We start from the raw sequence: 18,190 nt of genomic DNA on the forward strand, positions 1-18,190 counted from the left end.
CTCTGTCTCAGTGAAAATATAAATTTCCACCATCTTTCCTGATGGGGAGATGCGGAAGCAGGTCTATTTCCGCAAGGAAAACCAATTTCAATCATGCCATCATTCCAAAAAACAAACCACAGTTCATTGTTTTCCATATAGCGCTCGTAACATAGTGTTGAGCAAAAATGGGTAAACGCTTTTATTCACTAGATTTGCTTATTTTGTAACTTATTTGTTACTGTTCATTTTTCTGCTCGGTTCTGCATTATTTGTGCCTGCTAATTAAGATTATATTAAAAACAGGAAAGTGTGGGGGTCTTCCTGAGTCTGGGACCAATCAAATCCTTTCATAAGATTCAGAATTTTGTTTTGGTTTTTTTGTGTGTGTGTGGGGTGGGGGTGGGGAATTCCAAGAAATATTACAAATCCTATTATCGGTTTGTATAAAGAAATGGTGGGCGGGGTGGGGCGGGAGAAAGTCAAATTATAAACTGCTACAGATTTTTGTATCAACGCATGAATCGAGTAAATAAACTCAGATGCATGAAGGCCGCGTTTCTGTCCCTCTTTCCTGCAAAGCTTTTGTGTTTGTGCCAATTCCCTGCCCAATGAGAAAACTCACAAGGAAAACTGAATTTAATTCAGGGTGGTCCAAAACGTAGCACTCGATGTCTTTTCTCTGCAACATTTGAACACACCCTGCCACAAGCCCTTGCGCTGCCTTCCCAAAGCCAGGTAAGGAGGCACTGGGCTTTGTGAAGGAGGGACGAGACTCTGGCAGCATTTGAGAGCCTCCTGCCTCCTTCCCAAAGGCTCCAACTGCCCACATGATCAAGAGTGTGCAATTTGATCAACCTCATCCGTGAGATTAGGATCCAGGACCAAATCTTAACATACAGAGCACTGTGAGCCCTTGACCATATTGACTCTCTCAACCCTTTCAGAATGCAGTTAAATTCAGAGCTAGGAACCGTGGCTGAGCAACCCGCCCCCAACAACCCAGCTATTCTTCAAGATCCTTATATAAAAACAAATTAAAAACACACACAATCAGCTGGTTACACAGTTTTCTTTATTACAGCAACTCCCACTCCGTGGAGAGAGGGGGGTGTCTTATTGCACCAAGTCTTAATTTTTAAAAACCTACATACAAATTATACGCCACTGGGGGTTGTGAGGGTGTGGCAGTGACGCTGCGAAGGAGAGGAGAGGACATGGCAAGGTAACAACTGCTCCCCATCCGGCAGGAGACGGCGTGCGACAATCCACAGAAGCAATAATTACCCTCAGCTCCTGTGTGTCCCTCTGCCCCACCGCACCATTTGGATGAGGGAAGTTTCTAGCAAATAATAATCTAGTTTGGCTCAATATATGAAAACCTGGGGCAGGTCACCTGACGTTGGTTTGCTCCAATACAGCTGCCAAGTCACTTCAGGGCTTTAATGGGGTTTTTCTAAGATGGCCGCCAAATCCCACCTCCACAGTCTCCTTCATCAGTCACCTCTATCTCCTCTTGTCAAAAGGAAGAACTGGCTTTTGTGGGGAGCTGAGAGAAGGAAGCTTTAAAGTGGATGTCAGGAACCTTTAGCCCTCCAGATGATGCTGAACTACAACTCCCATAATCCCAGGTCACTAGTCATGCTTGCTGGGACTGATGGGAGTTGTAGTTCAGCAACATCTGGAAGGCCAAAGGTTCCCTACTTAGCCTTAAACTATAGGAGCGGCTAGGATGGCTACCATGTCGCTGTAAACCTAGCCATCACTGATAACAACAAAAATTCACATGGAGGAAAACAGAACTGTGATGTGATATGGCAACTTATGCTCATGCACAAATGATTGAGGAAAGGGAAGAGAGGAAGACAGGTGTACAAGGACAGGACCCAGAATATCTCAGGGAACTACCAAGAGCTCAGAAATAGGGCGAGAAACCCACAAATAATTGCTCTGCCTTCAGAGGAAGAAAGGATGGAGAAGCCAGACTGGGCAAGATGGCTGCTAAAGCTGCCCAATGTTTACCACACATTCGAATTCTACTGCACCCTTTCAAAATTGCACATGCATGATTGAGGGGGAAAGAACAGCCAATCTCAACTAGGGTCAGTCCGAAATTGTGTGGGGAAAGTTGTGTGAAGAAACAGTGGGGCAAGTTAATATTCAATAGCAATGCTACAAAATGGCTCCTCTATGCCCTGTGCTCTTCCAGGGTATTTAGAAGCCTACAGTTCCATGTAGCAAAAACAGCCAACAACAGCAGAAAAATGAATGCAGATCCTCTCACAAGCAAAGCATTGTGAGGAGAAGAGAATTTGGGAGCAGGATCCAAATGGCTGTTTATGGCCAAGCATGTCTAAGCAACATGGACTATTGGCTAGAGTAGATGCAGAAATTTACAGCCAGAGATAATCTTAAGATGGATAATACTGCACACAGACCTCAAGCCTCAATGGGGCTTCTATCCTAAGAACCTAGGATAATCATTTTCAAATGCTCTTCTTAGTATAATCCAAATCAAATGGCCACCAACTGGCCAATTCATTGGCTGCCCAGGCCTACATATACTTGGGAATTTTGGGAACGATATGGCCTCCTAACTCAAGAGCAATACTCCCATGCACTTTTGGGAAATGAAAAGGTACTTCTCTTGTGGCTGAATTTTGTCCCACCCCGCCCAAGTATACAGCAAGTTTTGAAGCACGGAACCAAAAAGCCCCAAACGGAGGTCTATTTAGCTGCCCTCAAAATGGTCGATCGAATCCCTCCTTTTCAGCCCACAGGCAAAGTCAATATTCCTCCCTACCAGCCAATCTTCTCCTAAGTGCAAAGCATCATGGGGAATGCAGGAGGGAGCCGGGAGGAGCAGGACGTGTTCCTATCATCCTATACATTCGTGGGAAGGTGGGGTCATCGCATCAAGCAAGAGCTGTGCACATGGGGTGGCTAACCCCGTCAGGGCGAGGGATGGTGAGCTGGTCCCACTGCAAGCATGAAGGGGAGTGATGCTTCTGCCCCTCCGCTGGGGTCTTTCGATGCTACTTCTTCCTCTTGGCGCGTTCCGCGACGTCCAGAGCAGCCATATTGCACGAGGCGCAGATCAGGTGGACCAGGCTGATGAGGCTCTTGGCGATGGCGATGGGGGCAGAAACCCACAGGACTAGGCGGTAGAGACCAGCCTGTCCGGGCAGGACTGGGAAAAGAAAAAGGGGGTGGGGGTGGGGGTAAGGAAGGAGTCCTTTGAAATGCCCTACGACCCCTAGGCACCGTCCCTCTGGTTTAGAATACTCACTTTCTGGTCCTTCCCCAAAACACAGCAAATACAGCATACAGTAGAAGAGCTCGTTCCCAGCGCACATGATGAAGAGGACAGTCTGGAAGGAGGAGGAGGAGGAGGAGAAACCATGTCAAACCAGGCCAGAGAAAAGAGAGCAAAGAGAAGCTTTCTGAGTTGTTCCGAAGGGTGTGTCCACTGCCCACATAAGAATGTCAGCTCTGTTTGGTTGCTAGTTTATTCAAAAACGTGTGCAGGCTGCAATCGGCGCCGCTAAATCAGCTTACAAGCACGCAGTACAGCATCATGTACACACAGGTGAAACTCGGAAAATTAGAATATCGTTGAAAAGTGCATTTATTTCAGTAATGCAACTTATTATTTTTTATTTTTATTTTCATTTTTACAAATGCTTTCTTTTGGAAATTCCACAGCAATAAAACAGTTACAATAATACAAAAATAAACATCGCTATTACATTTCATTAATTACATTCCATTTATAATTGACCCGCCTAACGACAAATAATTACAATTACAACAAATAAAGGCTTGACATATCTTGCTTTGCATGTCATGCATCTATCTCATATATTGGTTTCACCTTTTAAGATGCATTGCTGAAATAAATGCACTTTTCAACGATATTCTAATTTTCTGAGTTTCACCTCTAAGTACTACTGGTACTACTAATACTACAGTCCAAGAGGGAAACAAAGTTAATGTAAGTAGCAGGCACATTATCCCAGTGGTCAGATACTCCCAACACTTTGCAGAAAAGGGCAGCCTTGGCCTGCTGTCTGATGACCAACAATGAAGGAGTCAGGTGGGTTCTCTAGGAAGAGACTTCTAATTGCTTTGATGCCATCACAGAGAAGTCCCTGATCATCAGAGGGATCATCAGGCAGCTCCAGATGTTTCTGGAGGAAATGGGTTATCTAGACATTTTCCAGCTTGGTTTCAGGCCTGGTTTGGGGAAGGAGGCTGTGTTTGATCAACTTCTGTTGTTTTTCCAGCTACAGCCATTTCTGGATAGAGATAGCCTGGCTACAGCAACACTAATAACCTTCCGACTAGATTACTGAAATGCACTTTTGTGGGGCTGCTGTTGAAGACAACTCAGAAACAACTTTGATTTCATTTTGGCACTAGCTTAAGACCTGGTTAATTTGCTCAGGCATTCTGGAATTGTTACCCATATCAACTTAATAGTGTAGCAACTGGCTCCTGTGTTTTAAGTTTATTTACTGTCTTTATCCACTCTTGATTTGCAACTGGGATTGCTTTAATGATCTGCGTATCCCGTCCTGAGATCATTTGATATAAAGTGCATTACAAACAAACAAGCAATCCTGGAACCAGGTGACTTAGGGCTTTAAAAGATCCAAAAATCAGGCCTTGAAACTGACTGGAAGCCAAAGGAGATGCTGCAGAATATGAAACACTCTCCCAAACTCTTTCCAAACTTTTAAAATATGATACAATGGCCACAAACCTCTTTGAGCAGACAGCTAAATCTGCAGAGGACCGAGTGGAATGTAAATCTGCCATAGTTCATTGCGTACTGCAGTGTATTTTTTAATGACATTGAATGGAACCTCCATTTCTGTTCATACTTTTCAAGAAGGCTTCCGAATACAAGATTTGGAGTGGAGAGTGGGGCAGAACTAGGAGAGAGGGACGGATCTCCCAATATAGATTGCGAGACACTCTGATGGTGGAGGGGAACGAGTGGGGCAGTATTTTGCCTTTGAGGAAATGTGATAGCAAGCGATATTTCTATTTTGATTCCAAGGGGAAAGGACCAGTAGGAAGCAACGAAAATAGAAAATTACTCAGGTACACCAGCCTTGCACCAACAATTCTGATTTCTTTTGCCTTTACTGAAAGATCTGGCCTTTTTTTTTTTGGTAGCTTATCACACTACATTCCCCCCAATCTTCTTGCTTTATTTGTTTTGTCATTTGTTCAATAAAGCTTTTAAACACACTTTATAAAAAAAAGGGATGGGAGCCTGGAGAAATGTAGTAGGAACAGTTCAGAGAGAGGGAGAGAGAGTTCAGAGAGAAGGTGAGAGACAGTTCAGAGAGAGGGGGAGGGAGAGAGTTCTAAAGAAACTATCACTCACCCGGGAGCTGTAATACACCCGCAGGATTGGATTCCCTGACAAATCGATGGTCTTGTGGCTCTCCCCACCTTTTACCACGGTGCTGGTGGGACCAGAGAAGGTAGTTAAAATGGGAGCCAGGAGTGCTCAGCCTCTCTTCCACGCCTCTCTATCGCAGCAGGGGAGGCACCATAGCTGAGCGGCAGAGCATCTGGGTTGTTTGCAGAAGACCCCAGGTTCGGTCTCCAGCACCTCCAGACGGGCGATACGAAAGCCTCCCTTCCAGCCCGAGACCCTGCCGCGAGTCACAGCAGGCTAGGCTGAGCCAGACCTGGACATCATTGTCCAACATTGTACAAGGCAACTTCTGATGCCGCCATAGAGGGCAGAGTCCCTCCTTTCCCCAGCTGGTACCTGTGGAGATGGAGCCAATGGGAGGCAACGTCAAGGCTCATGCTGAGTTGGAACCAAAGGGCAGATTCAGGGTAGAGCATAGCGAGGTTCACCAGCAGGCACATGGTGGCGCAGCGGTCCGTCAACATGTCCAGCATGGCGCCAAAGCGGGTGCCTGGGAAGAACAGCACACATTAGAAGGGCAAGGGTGCCTGTAAACCAACGGGGAGGAAGCTATGCATACAGTAGAGACTGCAGCCACACGTAACCCGCAACCCATCAAAATTTTAATGCATATATTGTGGCTTGCTATGTGCTTGACAAGTTTTTGCTGCCCCAGGCAGGTGACGGATACAGGTGGCTGTGCTTCTGCTGTGAGGCCATGAGTTGTGTGGTCCAGGCAGGCACACCTGAAAATAACAGGTTTCGGTGTGCAGCTTACACAGATGGAAAGTCTTGTGAAATCTTCCCAACTCAGCAAGGAAAGCTCAATCTATTTGGACATGCTTCCTTTTGGCTACGCTTTGCACAAAGGAGCTAGGGGACAGACCCTCCTTCTTTGTGGCTGCTGCTGGCAGGGGAGGTTCAGGCAGACAGTGTTTTGTTGCAGCAGCAGCAGCAAAGTACAGATCTGAGGATGGGTAAGGCTGAGTGATAGTACTTTGCCTGCTGCCACCCAGTGAGCTCAAACCTGAACCAAGCTTTGAGCCGGGGACCTTGTATGTAGCTCATACTCTTAAGCAACACAGCAACCACAGTCTTCTTCTGAGGACAGAATGCAGCTCAGCAGTGGGAGACATGCTGCCCATACAGGAGGTTAAAAGCACCCCGGGAACTATAGTTTGCTGCTCACGAAGCCATGTGCTTTCCGTGTATGGCTCGTATGTGGCCATCTTGTAGCCCTCTCTGCCTTGAGGCACACATTGGAAGGCTTTGCAGGCTGAGCCTTACCTTGGTCCAGGGCCCGAGCCGCATAGCCATCGAAGGCATCAAGGAAACCGCTTAGGAGGTAAAAGAAGGATGCTATTATGTGGGAGGTTGGCATAAAATAGAATGCGATAAAAGCGAAGACTATGCGGGCGTAACCTGCAAAGGACAAGGAAGGAAAATGAGACACCGTCCTGGAATCTTTTAACCCCCCAAGCCCTGCAGCCCCTAGAAAACTGTGGAAATGGGTCAAGCAAATTCTAGTTGGTTCCCCTCCTTTGCTACCCACAACCCCACCTCCCCAGATATCTAGGCAAGAATCACTCAAAGATCAGAAACGTTTCCTTCAGGAGTGTTGAAGAGAAGGAGGAACAGACTCCCTATTTTTGAAACACCCTTTTCCTCTTCTGTTTTTGGCACTGAAAGCTACAATCAACTGTAAGAAATGAAAGGGTCCAGAATGAGCCTACAAGAGACAGGTGAGTCACTTGTCTGCCTGCCAGATCTGATCTGGAGGAGACAGGTCGGATGCTGCTGCTGCCTTCAGCTGCAGATTAACACTTGTGAAAATAACAGGGCAGAAAATAGATGGGAGTGTTGAAGCAGAAGGCCCGGAGGCAAGGCAAAGGAGGCGGGGAAGGGGCACTTCTCAGCTTTTACCAAGCGAGATCAGACCAAAGGTCGATCTAGTCCGGCATCGGCCTCCGGTTTTCCAGGATGCATTGGGGAAGTCTATAAACGGAGCATGAAGGCAAGGAGCCTTCACCCACCTGTGTCTGTCTCCCAGCACTGGGATTTGGAGCTCTACTGCTTCTGAACATCTTGAGAGGCCCAGAACTAGGTCATGATTGTCTCCAGAACTAGGGCCAGGCCTGTCCTCCCTAGAAGGGCATCACAGCACCCCACCCTAAGCAAGTTTACATAGAAGCGACTCCCCCTGTGCAGTTCAGCTGCATTCCCGGAGCTCATGGATTATACTGAACATTAGCCACAGCAGGGCTGCCTCATCGAGATTAATGGGCGTGACTAACGCAGGCCCCCATTCATTCCAATCGGTCTACCCATTCAGGATGCGAACACACACACCATCCATTTAAAGCATACTTAAAGCACATATGAATCCTGGGAACGGTGGTTTTGCGAGCGCTAAAAAGTCCGTGCCAGGTAAACTACACCTGTTCCCAGCATTTCGGGGAGGAGAAGCAGCGCGCTTTTAAGTGGATGGCGCGCACGCAGCCCGACGTGTTTCAGGATCGCAGCCTCCTTCTCTCCCTCGCCCGGCACCCCGGGGAACGTACCGATGAGGTTGGGGACGAAGAGGAAGATGTTTTCTTGCTTCATCTCGCGGCCAGCTGTTGCTCGGCAGCGGAACCTCTTTGCAAGCCCCGCTCCAGCCCCGGGATCCGATGCAACGCTCGGACAACGCAGCGCCCACCCGGTGCAGGAGCCCCTCGTATTCCGCCTACTCTTTCTTGTCCTCGCGACGGACTCGGAGACTCCCGCTCCCCGCTTTTTGCCTTCCTGCTTTGGCCCAATGCACGCAGCTTCCCCCGGTTTCCGCAACCTTCAGCTACTCTGCTCAGGTTCGGAAGGGGAAATGTCGGCCTGTCTCTTTAAAAACTGCACTCCCGCCCCCTCCCCCGGGGAAGAGGGACATTTCGGAACGCCAATGGTTTCGTCTCCATACGTTCCCCCGCCGACTTTCGTTTTGGTGTACTCCCACCAACAAGAAGCCAGGCTAGAAGGGCCACTTCTCCTCGTCTTCTTCCTGTGATTTATGGTTACTCCGCCCCTAGAGTAGTCGGAGGACCGAGGCTTCAGAAAAGCTCCATTTAGTAGTCGGGCGAACAGCCGCCGACACGGAGGTTGGCTTTGGAGCGCTTCCGGCTTCCCCTGGGGCGGCTCCTTCGGACCCTCCTGTATTTCCCCAAGCTAAAAGGCTCGCCAGATCCAGTGCTTTGTATCTTTGGTATAGTATTGATAGTACCGTAAGAATAGTAAGAATTGCTATACAGTACTGTACAGTGCAAAAGTCTTTAGCAAGGAAGTGGCTAATATTCAGTATCTTGCAGTTGAAAGCAGAACTTTTACCTCGAGAGATCATATTTTTTCCTGTTTTGACAACTTAACAAACGTGTTTTTAATGAGTGGTACTTCTTAACGGGAGTATGAAATAAATTTCGAAAACGTGTTTTAAATCGCCGGGCTTTCTAATCATTTCTTCTTTGGTCGATAAGAGTTTTATTTACAAGCTGCTGGGCGACTGAAGATGCCACAGGAAGGGGTAAAGAATCATCAGATAAAATATGGCTGATTTTCAAATTCCATAGTTTTTGCTTTAATGGAGGCTACTTTAACGTGGCTACTGGCACGCTTTGGTATTGTTACAGATTATGGGTAGGCACCTAGTTTTTATATCAGTGTGCTGACCTTTCCCCAGGCTATGTATAAATTTAACAGTAAATTGCCCACTGATGGCACTACGTATACAGTGGTACCTCGGTTTTCGAACGTAACCCATTCTGGAAGACCATTTTGAGTTCTGAAAGTTCGAAAACCGAAAACTCAGTAGTCGGCAGCTAGGCCTCAGGATCTTGCACTCAGCAGAAGCCGCGTGGCATGTTCAACTTCCGATGCGTGTTCGAAAACCAAAGCGTTTACTTGTGGGTTTACGGTGTTCAAAAACTGAAATGTTCATCAACAGAGATGTTTGAAAACTGAGGTACCACTGTGTGTGTGTGTGTGTGTGTGTGTATCACAACCATGGGTCCAGCTAGGATTCGAACTCAGGACTCCTTGGCCAAGTCCAGCACTCAGTCCATTACACCACAGCACCTCATGCTTGCTAATCTGTGAACAGATATGCAGGCTGTACAGTATATGAATTCACTCATGTATATGCAACGGCCAGGGTTTTCACTTGTTTGTTCATTTGCATTTTATTTAAATATCTTTTTGGAAGAGGTGGCAGTGCCTGCTGCTTTGAATGGTTCTTCAATCCCTTCATGGACAGAACCTGATGTTTACCCAGAATGCATCTTATGGCAATTGACCCAGCATGCTTTGCAGCTTTCCTCCCCTCCCCAATCCTGCTTGCTGTGATTATTGCAAGGATAGCCAACCTGGTGCCCTTCAGATTATGACTCCCAACAGCCCCAGTCAGCATGGCCAATGGCCAGGGGTGGTGGGAACCATAGCTGACCAACATCTGGAGGGTGCCATGTTGGCTCTCTCCGATGGAATGGGCGAGAGATGCAATGTCCTTTCCCCCTCCAGATCCTGGAGGGAAATGGGAGAGGGGTTCAAGCGGAGTGTTTATTATTCTCTCTTGTGAATACAAGTGGGTCTGGAGCCAGGTTGATCAGGTGTCCTCGGACGAAGCCTCTGGCTGGTCGGTGTCGCTGTCCAAATTCTCTGGCTGAGGCTGATCCCTGCGCCGAGACACTTTGCTCAGGAACTTGTCACCCTGGCGGGACGGGCAGCAGATCAGGGGCTGTATAGTGCAGGGAAGGAAGAAAATGAGAAGCAAAACACGGTTTCCAAGCACCTCCACCACCACCCTGACACTGAAAAAGTCTGTTTCCTACTTGGCATAGAATGCGGCTGTGATTATACCAAGGAATGTGATGACTTGGTCCAAAGGTAGGTCCTGCTGGAAGTGTGGTGTTAGGTTGCCACCCTCCCAGACGGAAACAGACCTTGCTCTTTTACACGTTTCATATATTCATTGAAACACATCCAAAATTAAAGTCATCCCTGACAACACAACTTCCCCCAAAGTTGGCAACACCCCCCCCCCCAGCCATGCTAGTATAAAACCCGTGACTGGAGTGTGGTGACGCTAAACGTTTCAGAATTTCTGAAGGTAAGAAAAATGGAGTGTTCTATAGTCCCGCGCATGAGGGAAATCCTCTTCTTTCTCTCTCCCTCAGCCTGGATGTGGGCAGGAGTTACAGCTGATACACTTGGGTGCATTCTGCACAGGTTGGGTTGAGGACAGGAAAAAGAGGGGGAGGCTCCACAGAAGAAGAGATTGTGGCTTGCAGGTGTGCAAAGACCCACATCTGCTGAAATTCTTGCTTTTGCATAACTATGAAGTGTGGCAACCAGTGTGTTGGACTAGGGAGAGCTGGGTTCACATCCACAATAAGGCATGATGCTTGCAGGATGACCTGGAGGCCAGTAACAGTTGCTGTTGGCATATAGCCTACTTCGCAGGGTTGTTCTGGGGATAAAATGGGAAAACCCTAGATTTGCATCTATAAGTGGAACATTCTGCAGCTTGCAGAAAAGATCCACTGGTGTCGCTATGTGATTGCCTCCCAAACTGTCAAGCAATTCTTCACAGCTTTAAGTTTGTTAGTGGATGGGGCCTGGCAGGCTGTCCTCCCTCCCTCTTTGTCTCCTGTCCAGTCTTTATTTGTCTGCTTAGAAAAGCAGAGATCAGCCAATGACAATGTTCCCATCAGTGTATTCCTACGCCAGGAAAAGCAGTACCAGTAGATTTGTAAGTCCTTGTAGTGTAACAGTTAGACTTTAAAGTATTGGACTAGGACTTGGGAGAGCAAGGTTCAAATCCCGACTCAGCCAATGAAGCTCACTGGGCGATCTTGGGCCAGTCACTGCCTCTCAGTCTAGCCTACCTCACAGGGTTGCTGTGAGGGAGGGGGGAAATGGGAGGGAAGAACCAAGTACACCCCCTTGAGCTGCTTGGGGGGGGGAGATTGTACATAAATGTAATAAATAAACAAATCCTGCTCCTCTTGCCTCTACCACCTGTCCTCTCCAATTTTCCCTGGTGCCTTATGCCCTGAGAGTCAATACCTGGATGGTGCTGAGGTCCTGCTCAGATACTAGGGGAGAAAGCCCCTCCACGCCAGCCGAGGGGGACCGTCGGGGCCGGCGCTGGGTCACATACCCCATCTGATCTTCCAGAAGCACTGTCTCCACCTGGTAAGGGAAGAAAGCAAATAGGACAGAGGAAATGTCTGGGCATCTTCAACGCCATTTTTCAGTCTTGGGAATCCAAGCCCACATTTCCAACAAACATAGTACTAGTAGTAGGGTTTGCAGCAAAAACAACAGAAGGCCTTGTGGCACTTCTAAGACAGACGGATTCATTACCACTTCAGTTTTCACAGACTAGGGCTGACTTGATCAGATGCAGGAGGAGCTGTCCTCAGCTGGCAGGTTAGGCACACACAAACACACAAGTACAGAGGGGAATACAACCCCCCCCCCCATTTAGGGATGGGACTCAAAAGCAATTAAATGGAAGAGGTAGGGCCTGTCGTTGTCACATTATATTTCTGTCTGTCTTCTGAGGATACATTTCCTGCATTTGGTATAGTGTTTGCTAGTTCACAAAAGCTGATGCCACAAAATTCAGGCTTTAAAGTACCACACAAGACCCCCTCTTTTTCTTTAGTGGGAGCCACAGAAGGGCAGTGCCACTGAGCACATGCAGAATCTCTCGCTCACAAGTTAGTGACTACAGGCAGCTTCCCAAATGCCAGATTCCTTAGGAAAAATAGGTTCCCAGGCCAGAACTCTAGCACCTTCTAATTTAGAAATGAAAGGGGGGCAGACGAGCCATGCTTGGTCCATATCAGCCCCTGTTGGCAGCCACCTCTGTCGCCAGGAAACTTGAAAACTCCTCAATGGGCTTCCAGCATGTCATAAATCTGCAGTTTGGGTGATTTGTCAATAGAAGCTGAGACCTGTCAAATTGAGGTCTTTTGAGTATCAAAGTGGGGAGGTTTAAGCAGGGGCAAGAATAATGTATCCCAGGGGGGAAAGGAGACAGGGTAGTTACAATATCTAAAGGGATGGTCAAATGTGTCAGGAATATGAGTGACAGAATGGAGACAGGCAATTCACAAAGTGTCGTGACTGATAAGTTAGAAACCATGCAAATTACACATGCCCCAGTTTCACTGGGCAGCCCCTCCCTCTACGACTTTTTGTGTCTTTCTTGCCAAGGTGGCTGGACGCAAGTTTCAAAAGTAGCTCCCCACTTTGTCTGGGGCCCTTCTTCTTCTTTCTGTTGTGGGAGGGGGAGATCCTGTTGCAACTGATCCATAAAGATCAGGCTCAGCACCCAGCCTTGCTTTCTTATATGTGATTAATGTCTCCATTTATTTCTCTGACCAACAGCAGACCTCAAGGGACCCAAAGTCGCTTGGTGGGGAGCTCCTCTGCAAAAGCCAACCCCGATTTCTATAACGATACGAAACAGCGGTTTGAGGGCACGTACTTGCTTATGGCGTGAGGGGTTTCGCCCTCGAATCTGCAGAGACAGACCCTCCTCTTCCTCTGTGCAGCCCTCATCCTGCTGTGGGAGAAAAGGGAAGGATGGAAGGGGGGACCCAGGAGCTGCGCAGGGCTCAGGGCCCACTGCTGATGTTTCCCTTTATTATTAACAGTGATAATTAAATCTATATACCACTCTCCATCCAAAGATTCTATGATTCTAAGATCACAAGGCAGTTTACAGCATAAAATACAAAAGGAAACACAAAATACGTATCACAACAAAAGGGGGGAAGCCAGTCACCCTATCCCGCAAACGCATTTAAAAGGCCATAGACTGTTTACTCAGCCAAATGCCTGGTTATATAGAGTTACTACATAACACAGGTGAGAGACGCGTACGCTCTGCTGCCACCTGGCCCCTGGCACTTTTCTGGCCTCTGCCCTCCTTTGGTTCCCGGTTCTGTTTTTTTTTTTTCAGGACAACTGGATCTGGAAATCTCCGTTTAAATTTGAGAGTACCAACAACTGCTCTGTGGGGAGGGTTTTTAGGAAGGCAGACAGGGGGGGGAAAAGAGAACCCAGAGCTTGCTCCTGTGGCACCGGGACCGTCCTCTCCCCTCACAGAGACATCGACCACATCACCATCCTCTTTTTTAAATGCTAATTTCTGTCAAGAACACAGCTGAGGAGCAAATGGTTAAATTGCGCCTCCCCATCTGCTGTGGTCATAATGGTAATATAAGCACCTCCCAACAGTACATTTAAAAAAATATTCTAACATGACTGCAAGCATGGGTGTAGCCAGGGTTTTTGTTAGGGAGGGGCAGACCTCTTGTTAGGTGGGGGGGCAGAACCTCAGTTTGCTATGTATTTTTATTGATTTTTATTGATGGGAGGGGCAGCTGCCCCTCTATGCTGCCCTTTGGCTATGCCCATGGCTGCAAGCCTATACCCTCGGCTTCAAAGCTGTATTGCATGTTGAGCAGATGCCTGATGATTGTCTTCCAAAGCAACTACTCTATTCCGAACTTAAAAATGGAAAGCGTAATGCTGGTGGTCACCAAAAGAGGTTTAAAGACTGTCTCAAGGCAAATCTTAAAAAATGTAGTATAAACACTGACAACTGGGAAACACTGGCCTGACGAGCGCTCCAGTCGGAGAACAGCCTTTACCAAAGGTGTCATGGGCTTTGAAGACACTCGATCTCAGGACGCAAGGGAGAAATGTGCTAAGAGGAAGGCACGCTTGGCAAATCCACACCGTGATCAACTCCCACAATGTCCCCACTGTGGAAGGACGTGTGGATCCAGAATTGGCCTCCACAGTCACTTACGGACCCTTTGTTAAAACCGTGTTTATGGAAGACAATCTTACTCGGATACAAAGAACAACAAGAAGAAGCATCTCACATGTGCCAAATGCCTTCCTCTCATCAGAGGGCAGATTACAACCAGACCCTGCTCATCAGATATTGGGGGGGGGGAGCCCCCACAAAACGTTTAGGTTGAAGACCATAGGGGACGCATATCACTCACTGTTTCACAGGCACAAGAGGATATGAAGCACCGGAAGTCATGACCCCCTCCTTGAAGGCCATCATCGCTAAGGTCTGGTCTGGAAAGAGGAGCATAAAAATAAAAGCATATATATATATATATATATAAGTGTGGAATTATAGAGTTGGAAAGGACCCTGAGGATCATTTAGTCCAACCCCCTGCAATGCGGGAATATGCAGCCATCCCATACGGGGATTGAACCTGCAACCTTGGCGTTATCAGCACCACGTTCTCCCCAATGTTATGATAATGGGTTTGCCCCAAGAGGGCTTCCTACTCCCCCAACTAGCTCCTCCCACAAAATCACTCACGGACAGGTGAATTCAGAGCATGGGCTGGGTTCTCGTCTGGCTGGGAATCCTGGCTTGCACTTCAGAACAGGGTGCAGGAGTGCTGCAAGGCAGGAGGAAGGGGGGGGCTTTCTTTAATGATTTATATACCCTGCACCTTCAACACAAATGTACATGTGCAGAGCTGCTGGCAGTAAGAAGCAAAAGTAAAAATAAAATAAAATAAAGATAGCAATTTATTAAATTTATTATTTTATTATATTATTATTACCCACAAGTTATTACAGCAAACTAAACCAGCAGCAGCCCATTGAAGGAGAGAGTAAAATTGAACTCCACTAAATTAAAAATGCCAACATTAGCAATTCTTTAAAAAGAAACCCGGGAAAACAGAAATAATACTTCTGCTAGGTCCTAAATGGTAGGACCCACCATATTCGCTTGACTGTATTTAATTTTAACATTTTGATATTGTATTTCTAAAGCTCTTGTAACCTGCCTTGGAATAGCATGGTGAAGTGCAGAAATATGTATATACATAAGGGTCTGACTCTTCTGTTTCAAGTGTATCTGAAGAAGTGTGCATACACACGAAAGCTCATACCAAAATAAAAACTTAGTTGGTCTTTAAGGTGCTACTGAAGGAATTTTTTATTTTGCAGAAATATGGTGAGCAAAAATAATTCTAGTAACAAGAGTTGAAGGCAGGCCTCCTCGGGGGGAGTACAGTGGTACCTCGGTTTACGAACTTAATCCGTTCTGGAAATCTGTTCTTAAACTGAGGTGCACTTTCCCTAATGAGGCCTCCCGCCGCTGGTGCCCTTCCGCTGTTCGGATTCCGTTCTCAGACCGAGGTAAAGTTCTCAAACTGGGACACTACTTCCGGTTTTGCAGAGTTCGTAAACTGAATCATTCGTAAACAGGACTGTTTTTAAACTGAGGTACCACCGTATATGCCACAGTTGAGGGGCCACCCATGAAAAGGCTCTGTTGCTCCATTCACCGTGCCACACGTCATCTGAACCTTGCCTACTCTCTCTCAGTAGCCCCGCCCATTATTATGGAGGCCACACCCACTGAATTCTTAGCTTCACGCAGAACCTGAAGTAGGTGAAGATATGGGGGTCAGTGGGTGTGACCCCCATAATGAGCGGGCCTACTGAGGGAGTAGGCAGGATCCAGATGGACAGCGACAGACAGCGGGTGTCCAAACAGAAAACAAACTCCCAGCAACAGGGATATTGATACTGACCATTTTCTGTACGTCGGATGATGGTGCAGAATTCGGAATAGGGTAGCGGGGGCTCTGTCAGGAGCTGGAAGAGCCCTTGGTAGTCAGGGGGGTTCAGGAACCCCAAAAGTCGCTCAGCCAACCCCCGTGCTGCCATGTAGCTCAGCCTGGCCTGGCCCAGGGACTGCTCTGCATGGAAACAAGCAAGCTGGAGAGAAGGCAGAAGGGGACAAGTCACGGCTATGCAGGCTTTGAGCCCCACACAATTGTCTCTAGAAGCCAGGCCAGGCCCCAGATCCAAAAGATTCCTACATAAAATTGCTATAAAAAGAGCTCATTTTTATCACTCTTAACTGTGCCATGGGTCTTTTATAAATGACAACAATTTTATTGATTTATTTTTAAATCTTACGTACTGATTTATTTACAAATCTTACATATCTTTTCATTTATAAGCTTACAAATCTCAAAGACGTTCACAATATGCATAAACCAATTAACCCCCAAAATAACCACTGAAACGTCAACATACTCGTATAATTACAGCAACTCCAACAGCCTGAACAACAACGACGAAAACCAAAACAGTCAGGAAATGCCCAAGAAAAAGGACAGGTCTTTAACTGTCTGTGAAATCACCCTGTTGTTGGGTGCTTGCCTGATCTCCTTCCACAAAATGGGTGACACAGCCCTTTGACACCGGCAGCAAAAGTGTAAAGGCTGGTTGTTACACACCTGTTACAGTGGCTGTGTACACACACCATACATTTAAAGTGCATTACTTCCCCCAACGAACCCTGAAGTTTGTTAAGTGTTCAGGGCATTGGATGGAGCCAGTGTTAGAATGTGGGGGGCAGGGGGCGGGATCAGGGTTCAAATTATCCCTCAGCCCAAGGTTGGGTGACTTGGGCTAGAAACTATCCTTCAGCCAGGCTTCTCAAACTCGCCCCTCCAGATGTTTTTGGTGTACAACTCCCATGATGCTTAGCTAGCAGGACCAGCGGGATCAGGGATGATGGGAATTGTAGTCTCAAAACATCTGGAGGGACGAGTTTGAGGAAACCTGCTTCAGCCTAATTCCACACACACACACCCCCGTGCACCCTTTTAAACTAGTGTACTCCCTGTGTGCAAAGGCTGAGAAATGATATTGGGAGTTTTGAGCAAGAGAATTATTTCTCCCATTCAGTCTAATACTGGTCATTGCTAGAGCCTGGACTCGAGTACCTGAGCAGACTTTTGCGCTTCCACAGAAGCCTGGACCATTTTGGCAGTGCCGGCCACAGTGTTCACCAAGTACTCAGCCATTGCTTCCGATATTCTGGGTGCAAAGCCCGTTGGGGCAGCCTTGTTGTCCCGAGGAGGACTGTTTTTTTGGGTTTGACAGCTCTCTTCCATTTCGGATCTAAGAAAGAGAAAGATGGACACTGGGCAGAGAACGGAACGTGTAATTGGCGTTAAAAAGAAGTAGGAGCAAACAGCCAGCGACTGAAAGAATCCATTTCAGAAGCAGTTGTTGGGCCATGAGGCTTCTATCCAGAGCACAAACCGGAGCCATTTCTCTTTCTCTCTACTGGGCCTGAAGAAGATGATTCTGAGCTAGAGTATATTTTATCTCTCACTGAATTGCCGGAACACATGATTTTGAACTTGAGACATGTATTCACAGCATGCATCGCTAATACTAATACTATGGGAAGATCAGCACAGTGTTAGTGGTTAGAGGGTTGGACTAGGACCTGGGTTCAAATCCCCACTCAGCCATGAAGGTCACTGGGTAACTTTGGGCCAACCACTGCCTCTCAGCCTATCTTGCCTTACAAGATTGTTTTGGGGATTAAATGGGGTCAGCGGAAACCATGTACACTACCTTGAGTTCCTTGGAGAAGAAAGTGAGATATAAATGCAATGAACTAAATAAAATAAAATAAAAGATTAGCACATTGCTTGCCATTTATTCTCACATGAATCTCTCCAGTGACTGAGATCATTTAAGGAGGCCCAAGGGCCAGGCTGAGGACTTTCATCTTACCAGCAATGGGGGCTTTCTGACTAGAGACATTTCAATGATGTAAATCCTCGCTTTTCTGCTTGCTGAAAAATTCAACTTTTAAACACCAGGTAAAGATTAGCTTGTTTCCTCAGGCACTTTCATGGCTTTTGAAATGGCTTTGAGAAAT

At 47.1% G+C, this 18,190-nt stretch overlaps 2 protein-coding genes across 3 annotated transcripts; both read right to left on the reverse strand.

The window, feature by feature from the left end:
* Positions 1–689: 689 nt before the first annotated feature.
* Positions 690–8,368, reverse strand: CDIPT (CDP-diacylglycerol--inositol 3-phosphatidyltransferase). 2 transcript variants are annotated; one of them, XM_035136606.2, is made up of 6 exons: positions 7,975–8,365; positions 6,701–6,835; positions 5,771–5,924; positions 5,378–5,459; positions 3,269–3,350; positions 972–3,169 (listed from the first exon to the last, which is right to left on the reverse strand). In XM_035136606.2, the coding sequence occupies exons 1-6, from the start codon at positions 8,015–8,017 to the stop codon at positions 3,015–3,017; spliced, it is 651 nt and encodes a 216-aa protein (XP_034992497.2). In that variant the 5' UTR covers positions 8,018–8,365; the 3' UTR covers positions 972–3,014. The 2 variants fall into 2 exon arrangements, with proteins under 2 accessions (XP_060137654.1, XP_034992497.2); XM_060281671.1 differs by lacking the exon at positions 6,701–6,835 and having other exon boundaries at positions 690–3,169; positions 7,975–8,368.
* Positions 8,369–10,009: 1,641 nt separating this feature from the next.
* Positions 10,010–17,501, reverse strand: LOC118095513 (uncharacterized; the record flags this gene model as incomplete). The annotated part of the gene is made up of 6 exons (XM_060281251.1): positions 10,010–10,169; positions 11,501–11,626; positions 12,933–13,086; positions 14,801–14,882; positions 16,032–16,218; positions 17,238–17,501. Coding segments are annotated over 6 exons (945 nt in total), but the record flags the coding sequence as incomplete, so codon positions are not given.
* Positions 17,502–18,190: the final 689 nt, after the last annotated feature.

This window comes from Zootoca vivipara, chromosome 13, assembly GCF_963506605.1.
Source record: "Zootoca vivipara chromosome 13, rZooViv1.1, whole genome shotgun sequence".
Classification (NCBI taxonomy): Eukaryota; Metazoa; Chordata; class Lepidosauria; order Squamata; family Lacertidae; genus Zootoca; species Zootoca vivipara.